Below are 11,636 nucleotides of genomic sequence, written 5' to 3'. Positions count from 1 at the left end.
TAAGATATGTTCGATCATGCGACAATGCAGCCGACCTCTTCACAAAATCACTCCCTACCTCGGTATTCAGAAAACACATCCATAACATTGGGATGCGCCATCAGAAGGATCTATGACTGTTCATTCGAGGGGGAGCTTACGTAGTTGTACTCTTTTTACCTTACTATGGTTTTTCCCATTGGGTTTTCCTGGAAAGGTTTTTAACGAGGCAACAAAGACGTTAAGCGAGAATGGATAGTGACACCGGTCCCCAAGGGGGAGTGTTACGAAAGACAAAAGATAAGATGAGCCGTCTTCGTTGAATATATATAAAGGTGTGGGGCCCGCTGCATTATTTGCACAGTGAATCCTACTTTTTTCACGTCTATATAAACGAACGTTTGTGTTCGACGAAAGATACATCATCTCCTCTCCTTTTTAATAACAAATTCTCTATTGTTATCAGTGTTATCTCCTATCTACGGGTATAAAATTTATTTAAATTCCCGCGATACAATAAAATTTCAGTTCCTTTTATAACAAGTAGAACATTTTCCTAATTGCATCGTTTTTCACTTTTCTAATTTATCTTCACTATGTAGTAAAATCTTGATTTGTGGTGATAGTGTTTTGTCGGCCTCGTCGGTCGGCCTGACACGACAACATCTATATATGTATTATGTCTTAATTAGCAACCAAAAAATATCCAAAAAAAAAAATACAGTATATTAAAGTTAATGTTTATATGGAGTTCTGATTTGAATTATATATTAGAACTCAACACATGATCTTGCGAAATGTATCGATTTCTTGTCTGTATGTAATGCGATAATCGATCTTACATAGTTTATCGTTAAAAATTAGTACTCGTTCATTTTTGAACATTTAAATTGCAATTTGGAGAAACAACGCTTGCATTTGTAAAATAGCCCTAACTTTTTTTTGAACATTAAAATAGCCCTGACTTGTAAATCTATTTTTTAATGCTCATTCCTTTTTCACCATTTGAATTGGCATTTGGAGAAACAACTCTTGCATTTGTAAACTAGCCCTAACGTGTAGATGTATAATTCGTCATTTCCCTGCAATCGACAAAAAATGGTTTAGAAATGACTATGTTACCAAGTCAACACGACAAAAATGTAGAAGAAACTAGTACACGCTACGCGCAACGCGGCAGGCACTAACTCACTACAATGCATGATGTAATTGTTTTGTGTGCCTAATCCATGTGCCATGAAATAGCGAGGCAAAACCCTTATAAATTTCCAGAAGCAATCTGCAATGATTATTTATCACTTCAAGCCAAGGCCGAAGGTCATATTAGGTCATATTATAATATATACATATATGACCATCTCGCAAAATACATTAAAAATGGTTGATCGCGTCGTGGTAGTTTTACACTTTTAAAGCAGGGGAGGGGCGTATATATGATATCGATGTTCTTCCACAGTTATGTTAAATACGTCACTGTGAATACGTGCGTCTTTACCAAAGACTTATGCATACATGCAGCTTTTTCCAAACGTGCATGCAGTAAATTGTGTATATGTCTGTTGGCCAGTACATGTCAAAAACTTGTTTCTACACCTCCCCCAGCTATTACCGACATCGGCTAGTTGAATATGGATGAATCACGTTACTATGATTATAATAGTAATTTATACCTTTTTTTGTAACTTTGTAATTTATACTTAGTTGTAAAAATAACCATCATTTATACATACGCATGCAGATTGCAGACGTGTGAAAGCGGCTCTAGAGTGTTCTCGGACGGTAAGTTGTTCTTCCTCCAGATCCAATAGCCATTACAGCTCTTCGTGTTACGAGAGGGTTTACACCCGCTTTTAAGTGTTTGAATTCATTATACTACCAGGCACATTTATAATAGCTCAAAACCAAAATAAAGAACCGGAGATTGTATTTACAATGGGTGCATCCAACCAAAATCGTATGTCCCCCTCGTCAAGACATAATAAACAAGAAATACCTGTAATTTCGTTCGGAACCTCGTAATAGTTTCGTTTATAAAAAGTCAATTGTTAATCCCCAGTGCACGGCACGTGCCGTATCAACGACTCCAACAATTGCCCAACGACTTTCTCAAAGAATACATTCACCCAATCTTTTTTTTATGGTAGCAAGGAAATAAGAGCACCTTTATCCAACAGATGGGCTCTTAATGGGGGCCCCACATTTTTCTTAAAACTCAAGTCTTCTTCCTCTTCTGCAACGGTCAAGTTTCATAGAGTTTTTGTACTGTTCACGGATCCCACTGACATGTAACGGTCCACGATTTATTAGTTTTTATTTTTTTTTTTAAATTAGACAAAAAAAAAACCTAAGAACCCACGTCCCCTCTAGCGGTAATCATGCTCTAACTACGGCAATTACTTTCATTATTTTCATCGAAGTAAGTTTCTAAGCTTGTAATTCCTGTTAAATACACTCGGAACCATTTTTCTAGATTGCACTTGTCAACAAAACTAAATACATTATACAAAACATTCACGAAAATATCCAAAAAGCCAAAGAAACGTAAAACATAAAACACGCAAATCAAAAAGCAAAATTAGATTAGACTTTAAGCAAAAAATAATAATTAGGCTAAACCCTTTAAAAAAAAAGTAATTAGAATTGAAGCGTAGATTTGTCTATAAAGTGTAGACACGCCTATTTATTTGAAAACAACGTACATCATACGGAATACTTGAAAAATACCATTAATAGTTCCATTCAGACTTGGAAAATAAAAAAGTACCTATGCAATCATCTGATCAACAACGTCATTAATAAGACCACCGGCCAAGCATGCCCCAATCATCTGATCAACAACGTCATTAATAATTATCTCTATTTTAAAACATAACTAACGAATCAAAACGTATATATTGTACTTAACTTTGCATCCCACTGACTAAGTTAACTCAATATACATAGCATGGATTATTAACTATTTTACGTATAAAATATTATTTAGAATCTTTTGGGAAAATATATTTCAGAATAAGAATATATGCCTATTTAAAAGTAATTTAAAGTTGCCCTCTCCTCATGTTCCAACGGTCGAATCTAGAAAGTAAAACAATTTGAAAAATTCCCAGAAAAATAATAAAAATAGTTCATAAGCAAGCGAGTGGAAACCACTAAGAAAGAACTGCGTACCTTCATCAGCCAATTTGTTACACTATTTAAACTCAACATTCATATTCTCCTATACTACACGAAATAAAACAATAAGGAATCTCCTCTGCGCAGGATTGGGCTTATATACAAAACATCAAAACGTCATGTCGTATTCAACAATGCAACGTTCATTGGAGATTGAGTTAATCTCAGCGGAAGGACTCAAGGTAGACCGTAAACCGGTGAAGAGAAAGACATTCTGCGTTGTCAAAATAGATCAGAAGACTCGGGTTTGTAAACTGGATGAATCAGGTGGGAGTTGCCCTACCTGGAAAGATAAAATCGAGATGGAGATTCCCATAAACGGTAGTGTAAGGTTTATCTCCATTGAGGTATTATCTCGTACAAGTGGTGGTGCAGAGAAGAACGTTGGGTACGCAAAGATTCCAGTGACAGATTTCATAGGAGGATTTGCTCCTCAAGGGCATTTGAACTTTTTGAGTTACAGGTTGAGAGACGAGTATGGTGACAAAAGTGGCATCCTTAACGTGTCGATAATGGTGAAACCCGACGGTAACGATATTAAATATTCTACGCCATCTCCTTTGGTGGTGGCTACGAGGGATTATGCAGCGTGTAGTTCTCAGGCTGCGGTGAATGGTCAAATGTGGAGACCAAAGACATCTTCATCAATGGCTGTGGGGGCTGGTTATGGCGGTCGTGAAGTAACAGGAGTTCCTGCTTGGTGTACGTATCAACAGTCGTCTTAATATTTTTCTTTTGGTTTTTGTTTTTCACACGTTTGTCTGAACAAATTTTCCTTCATAGTTTTGCCATATTTATTCCAAAATTGGGATTCAGGTGAAAAACACGTCTGATTAATCATGAACTCTTATAAATTTTAAGTATAATTATGAAAATATGAAATAATAATAAGGTCTATTTTACATCTGAAGTCTTAGACCATGATTAACCTGGGTTTCTTAAGATGGGGTTCTTAACTTCCGCTAAAAACCTCATCCTAAGAACCCCGGGTTAATCATGCTCTTATGAGCTGAGTTTTATCGAACAGTAATCTTGTTTCTTATGACATATCTTGCAAATTTGAATCAACAGGGAAACTTTTTCAAGAATTTTCGAAATCTGTTTTGTTTGAGATTCTTATAAACAATGAGACGTTACACTAGATTTTCCCTGTTGCTACAATATTTTTGACACTCATTGTTTTGGTAAGCAGTTAACAAGAACAATCAGTAGTCTAGTGGTTAGAGAACCCTCTAGCTGATCATGTATGCGCCGGGTTCGGTCCTGGGGAAGAGCAGCTGTGAGGATACAAGCGCATAATGATGGATCTGATGTACAGGCGAGATTGGTGCGCATCTCAGCTCTCTCTCTTCTTTTTTGCATAAGATTTGGTCTCTTTTCTCTCGAGTTTTCTTTTCAAAATTAAGGATACATATATCATATATGTTATAATGGACTGGAAACTATCATTCTTAAGCTTTTGTCGTAATTAGCAATCTGATAAATTATCAACGTACTAATCATATTATTTTATTAATGTTCTAAATACATAATAAGCGGCCGTTTAAACTGCATCTAATGCAGTAAATCTTTCAAAACTATAGTAATTACTTTTTAAACGCTTAAAATAAGTTCATGATAATAATTATTTATTAATAAATTACGTTAACTAATATATTATAGTATAAATTTTATGATAATAAGTAATATACTAGTTTAAAAATATAATATTTAATAGAGTCTATATTATATGTTGTTATAAATTTGTAAGTTTTAAGCCGTCTAATTAACAATTCAAACATCTAATTAAGTGTTAGGCGTTCAATCTGCACTAAGAATCAAATCATTATCGCCTCGGTTTAGTGCTTTCTCGAATATACTTTTTGGTTGTATGACAAAACACCTAATATTATTTTTTGGTAACGCTTTTTTTTTTTTTTGAACAAATTTTTTTGGTAACGCATTAAAAACGTTTATTCGATCAACCAGTTTGGTCGAAGTTTGTGGGCGTTTACATATCACATGTGCATATTAAGACCACTTCTCTCTTAGTTTGTTCCAAACACACACGGCAAAACCTCAAAATCTATATAACAATAATTTCAACATGTAAAACAACAGTTATGTAATATAACTATTTACACAACAAAGTAGTAGTAGTAGAAGAGAGAGAGCAAGCCGCATCCTTTTTCTCAGGTGTTAAAGCTCTTAAACTTTAACAATAGACATGAGTTGAAACGACTGATCACCATCGATCTAATGAAGGTGAGTGGAGAAACTTTGATCATACTGCATCATTGCAACTCTGTTCACCGGTTTTGAGAATGTTGAATTTGCAGAGAGGGCAAGTGGCGTTGATGCGTAGCCATTTATCTATGCAAGCTTCATGGAAATGATGTCTACACGAAAGCTCTCTCAGCTCTGTTCCATCTTCATAGTCACACAGACAAATGCAACATTCCTGAAACAAAGCAACGTATCATTTGTTAACGCCTAGGGAAAAAAATGATTATATTTTTAGGATTGTGACTAATAAGTTAACTTACAGCTTCGTCACTTGATAACACACGTTCACTTGGAGAATCAACACCAAGCTGAGTCATTATCCCTCCATGAGTTTCCCTAACCTCCCCATTCACTTTCTCCGAGTTCTTCAGCGTTAGAAACTTGAACTTGGGAAGCCTTTCAATCTCCTCATCAGATGCACCTTCCTGAAACATCAAACAACATCAGAGAAAGCACCTTTACCATATACAAATAAAACCCGGTCTTCAGTGACTTCTTACCCGATCTGCCAATGCGTACAGAACCGCAATGATGCAAGGCAAACAGCAACACACAGCAATACCAACCAGACAAGCAACAGCAACGCATAGGACTACGAAGATAACGTCAAATGCAAGAAACGCCACACAGAGCCTGCATTCCACAGATACAAAACCACAATTCATCTATGAAACATTCGAAATTTACATAGACATAAACATAGGCCCTCAATTTTGTAATAAAATAATAAAAGAAAATTGAAATTTTTACTAAAAGCCTCCAAAATCTCACGGCCGGACTATATAACGGGACAAACAAAGTAGATTAAACATGTTTTGTGTGTGTCCCAAGACAAACCAGTAGAGCTGAGGAGAGCTTTGAGCGAGTTCCTCAGCATCAGCAGTGACCCAATAAAACCCAATGATCCACCACACGAACGAGAAGATTGCATTCGTTGATTCAATGTGCTTAGCAACACTACAGTAGAAAATCATCATCAGTGAAGAAAAAAAAAAGAGTTCTTTTTGAGGAGGATAAAAGGAAGAAACTTTTACTTACCTAGTTCCAGATTCAATCTCAGCACTACCATAATCATCGCTAGATCCTTGAACCGATATTAAACCGGAATCCAAATCTCGGTTCGATTGATCATAACCCCGTCGACGGCGATACTCAGCGACCACACAGGCAACATGAATCAAACACTGGAGATTATACCCAACGATCCAGAACCTGAGAGGAACACCGGGATCTTCTCCCGAGCTAAACCACACGACTCCGACGGTGACGAACACGAACGCTAGATTCCAGAGCACGTCCAAGACTATAACAGGTTTAGAGTGCGCCCACTCGCTCTGCCTCTCCTCAATCTGCTCGGCCGCCGTCTCGCGGACTCGAACCGACGACTCGCCGAGCATCATACGGCGGCTGCTCGCGCGGCGTAGTAGCCGCGACGCCGCGCCGCGCAACGGCTGCGAAACGCGGCGGCTTCGGTTGAGTAGCGGCGAGGAAACGTCATCAGTCGCCGGAGAAGAGGAGGAGGAGGTAGGGATCGGTGGTGGATACATTTTTACGGTGGATGTTGACGAGTGATTGTTGTTGAAAGTATGGGTTTGAGTTTGAATGGGTCTTACCGAGATAATGTTTTTAGTTTATGTCGGAGGGTTCTTCAGATGAGAATGTGACAGTGACAACGACAGATGTCGTGTTCCATTAACGTCTGTCCAAAAAATATTAAATAATCATTGATTGGGCCCAATGTTAATGGGCTAATACAAGTGATGGGCCTATAATGAAGAAGTATTAAGAAATATTGAGAGATACGTGGCCAGTGAACTTGCTAATAAGTTACTAAAACACGAATTTAAGGGCCCATTTAGATCCCATAGATCAAAGAATGTTCGCACTGGTAAACATATTAATGGGTTTCATTTTCAACGTTGCGAGTTCCATATTTAATAGCAGAAAAATAAACATTCTTGACCTCTTGTCTGAAAAGATTATTGTCTTAATCCTAAAGTTTATAATAAGTAACATATTTCACATTAAGATATGCCAAATGTAGTTGTAAATTCATACAGTACTTTCATCGTATCACTTGCCAACCTCATTAAGAAAGTGTACGATGACTAAATAGAAACAGCATTAAATGCTGCATGCGTTTCATAATATATTCCTAATTAAAGTCGAGTATATATTTATAGCAAATGTACCTATCGCGTTTATTTATCGGTTAGGTTTCTTTTTCATCACGTCACTCCCAGGGGGTCTTGCACGGTCACCACCATTGAAAATAACCCTTCTTATATTTTTATACTACATACTATTAAAATCAATAAAATGCACACACGATACTAATCATAATCTGTGAGTCTGTGACATCACATCATAAAGTAATACTATATAGATCAAGTAAAGATAGTTCTAATAATACAATACTAGCTAATTTTTCCGTGCATGAGCATGGGTCTAAATATTAATAAAGTAAATACATTATAATATAATTTATGAATATTCTGTATTTAATTTTTAATCATTCTATTATTTATATTGTAATTATTATGCATGGTTTATTTTAAATAAAATTATGTTATTTAATTAGACGTATAATTTTGGATATATAATATTTTGATTGTTTGGTTATTATTTGTACAATTTTAGATATATAATATCTTGACTGTTTGGTTTATTTGGATATATTAGATAATATTTATTTTTCTGATTCAACTATAATATTTTTGTTGTACAAATTAAAATTTCGATTAATTTTGTTATTTTCATGTAGCTTGATTCTTGTCTTAGTTTTGTAAATATATTTTAGGAAGATTGTGTATAATTTAATATACGTTGTTTTGAAAACTTATGCATATATATAAGTTATACATAATACTTAATTAATAGTTGGTTAGTATATTCATAATATTATATGAAAATTTCATAATTTAATAATATGTTCAATCGTTCTATAATTTATATGTACAAAAATATTACTATAAATAAAAATATATTATTTTTATTCAATGTTTGACTTTGTATAAAAAAATTGGATTGGTCTAGTAACTCATTTTGTAGGTACATTCTGTTACATATATTCCGTTAAATTAAAGTATAATTAATTTTAATCTAATTCAATCAAATCGTATCAACTATATTTATTGTATTAGTTTGGTTTTTCTATTTGGATGAGTAAATATATTTTTTGATTTTTTAATAATTTGGTATATTTAATATGTACAAATAAAATTATAAAAAATGATGATAGGTACAAAATTGCATAGAAACATAACTAGAAAATTTAAAAAAGGAAGATTATTTCCTTATTTTAATATCAAGATTATTTTTCTAAACTTTCTTTTTTATGAAATTACATTATATAGCAATTGAGATCATGATTTATTCTTATTAAAAAAAGCTTTTGAGATCATGATTTATGCTTGTCAAAATAAGCTTTTGTACAATGAAGATGAACATTTATACCATGGACAAATGGGTCAAGGCAGCTGATCAAGCCATCTGTCTCTCATCCTCTCAGTCTTTCTAAAAGTGTGTTGTTACTTAACGCAATTACTTTTGTCTCCCAACCGCTTGTTTACATGCCTTCAAGTCTCTCTACAAGTTGTTTAAGTCAAAAAAAAAAGTGAAAAAAAACTTAAAGAACAATACAATAAGACTAAATTTGAAACATCAATTTTAGTGCTTATACAATATGATCTACGACCACAAAATGGCTAGAAAAACCGACGACGCCAAGTAACACGAACCCTAGTCTCCCGACGACGTTTTGAGTACAAATACTCTCGGCACGAACCCAACAGAGACTGACGACATCAATCCTTAGCACGAACCCAGCGAGTTCCTAAGACAAATAATCCGAGATCCTAAAGCGAAGAGAACCCTAACTCATTGAAATGTAGCAGCAAACACCTCAAAGCAACGCCTAAACCTAAACACACTCGGGTTGAACACATCCACTAAAGACCAATAAAATGAATCTCCAGTGTGCTGGGATGATGCGTTTAACTCATGCTGCCACTGAGACCCAAGAAATCCCAACGAGACTCGAACTCGCATCGTCGCGAACGAGTTGAGAAGAGCCGCAAGAGACAGAATGCCGTGACCGGAGAAGATCAAAGAGGAAGCAGCTGCGACACGGGATTGCCGGAGACATAGACGACCCTACGCAAAACCACCGAGCAACAGACCCACACGTGCCGTCACCAAGGTTTCGGAGCTCAAAAAACGCTGAACACGCCAAACCGGAGAGATCCGGGTTGAAACCTCCTGAGAGAAGACGTCTTGAGGCTCCTCCGGCAAGACACCAAGCGGAAGAAACACTCACGCCGTCGCTCCACTCTGCCGAAACTTCGCATCCCGAGCAGAGGAGCCTACCCACACAGCCACGCGCCACCAAATCATCGAGAACTGGCACAGATCTACAAAATGGAAAACGAGATCTGGACGGTTCACGAACCCTAAAAGCCGGCGAATCGAACTGAGCCTCACTCGCTGTCCTCGCCAGGGCTCCAGAGACAAACGACCACCGCATGCGGATATAAATCTTTTACATTTAATATTTACTAGGTGGTTGCCCGCAAATTTGCGGATATAAATATTGTAAGAAAATATATATTATGTATATAATGTCATAAATTTTGAATAATAATTAGAAACATTAAAAATATAATTTAACTTCAATTAGTTTGAAAATCAATCGTAAAATTTTTATAAATTTGATGTAAAAATAACTGTTGAATATTTAGTAATAACAAATGCTTGTGGAATTATAAATGTAATTATCACATTAAATGTTCCAACATATATTATGCATCTTTTTCGGTCTCTTTTTATTTTTCTCATTATTATTTCGTTCTTTTTATTAAATTTTTGCTAATGGTTTCCTAATTTTTTACATATTTTTGTAAAATATTTATTTCTCTCTTTAAATAGTAATATAAAACATACAATCAACGAACCAAAAATCCATCTTAGAATTCTTTTCAATCATAACATTACCTTATTCACTATATTATTTGACTTAAATGCAAAATATTTTTTAATCAAAGTTCTCACATAATCCGTTAAATATAATTCTTCCAATCTTCAAACCTTAATTATTTGTAAAGCATATATGAACATTATAAGAGATTTTATAGATACGACTATATATTTATATGAATATAAAATCATTATATTGATTTCTAAAAATTGTTTTATATTCATTATTTTATGTAGTATATAAATATAATAATAAATGATCAAACATTATTACACTTTCTATATTTTTGAAAATTAGCTACCATTAATTATTATATTATTTAGGTTATTTGGCAAGTGATAGTAATTAGTTTTAGACTTGTCTTTTATTTTAGATATAATTAAAATAATTAAAAAATTAAAAAGCTTCGTTTAGTATTATATTATGTAGTTTATAAATATAAAAAAGAATTGATCAAGCGTTAATATTCTTTATATAATTTCAACAATTAGTTACCATAAATCAGTATTTGTAATATAATTTAAATTTTTGGCAAGTGATATTATTTAGATCTAGATTTTTTTATTTTAAATCTAAAATAAAATAGTAAAATTAAAAATTATCGACCAAGTAAATTATAAAAAAAATTCTTAAGACTTCACAAATGATCGACATGTAAGCAAAATTCACTTAAGTGACTTCTATTTTAATATATAGGAAAATTTGTATTTTTATAAATGTTTTATAAACTCATATAAATATTTTAAATTAAGATAAAATAATGAGAAAATGCCCAAAATGACACCAATCTAAGTTTCTGTCTCCAAAATAGCATTCAAGACCCAAAATCACAAAACTAGGTTTCATTAAAAGGTTCATTTATCATAATACCCCTTCTTTTATTTTCTATTTACATTTTTTTTTCTGAAAATTGGAGATCTTCATCTCTCTCAAGAGGCGACGGCTTCTCGGATCGGAACCGATCATCTCTTCCGTCATCATCTTCACTTCTCCAGCGTCGGTCATCCTCGGCGAGTCGGCGTCATCATCTCCGCCGTCACTCAGCTCCGTTGCTGGGGCTTCTCGGATCGGAGTCGATCATTTCTTTCGTCATCATCTCCACTTCTCCAGCGTCGGCGTCGTTCATCCTCGGTGAGTCGGCGTCGTTCATCCTCGGTGAGTCGGCGTCACTCAGATCCGTTGCTGCGGTAATCAAAGGAATCCGCCGCCATCCGCCGTAAAGGTATTAAAGGAAATGCTGCTA

At 34.8% G+C, this 11,636-nt stretch overlaps 2 protein-coding genes across 2 annotated transcripts; one reads left to right on the top strand and one right to left on the bottom strand.

The window, feature by feature from the left end:
- Positions 1 to 3,156: 3,156 nt before the first annotated feature.
- On the top strand, positions 3,157 to 4,650 carry LOC106340594 (BON1-associated protein 2-like). Its single transcript, XM_013779447.1, has 2 exons — positions 3,157 to 3,855; positions 4,346 to 4,650. Exons 1-2 carry the CDS (start codon positions 3,273 to 3,275, stop codon positions 4,363 to 4,365), a joined length of 603 nt encoding a protein of 200 aa, XP_013634901.1. The 5' UTR covers positions 3,157 to 3,272; the 3' UTR covers positions 4,366 to 4,650.
- Positions 4,651 to 5,157: 507 nt separating this feature from the next.
- LOC106337387 (E3 ubiquitin-protein ligase At4g11680-like) lies at positions 5,158 to 7,090 on the bottom strand. The gene is made up of 5 exons (XM_013776484.1): positions 6,457 to 7,090; positions 6,256 to 6,375; positions 5,919 to 6,051; positions 5,679 to 5,843; positions 5,158 to 5,593 (listed from the first exon to the last, which is right to left on the bottom strand). Exons 1-5 carry the CDS (start codon positions 6,963 to 6,965, stop codon positions 5,417 to 5,419), a joined length of 1,104 nt encoding a protein of 367 aa, XP_013631938.1. The 5' UTR covers positions 6,966 to 7,090; the 3' UTR covers positions 5,158 to 5,416.
- Between the last annotated feature and the right edge of the window lie 4,546 nt (positions 7,091 to 11,636).

The sequence above is a fragment of the Brassica oleracea genome, chromosome C4 (genome assembly GCF_000695525.1).
Source record: "Brassica oleracea var. oleracea cultivar TO1000 chromosome C4, BOL, whole genome shotgun sequence".
In the NCBI taxonomy this organism is placed as follows: domain Eukaryota; kingdom Viridiplantae; phylum Streptophyta; class Magnoliopsida; order Brassicales; family Brassicaceae; genus Brassica; species Brassica oleracea.
Note: the sequence above shows the minus strand (reverse complement) of the source record. Positions and strands in the feature narration are given on the sequence as shown.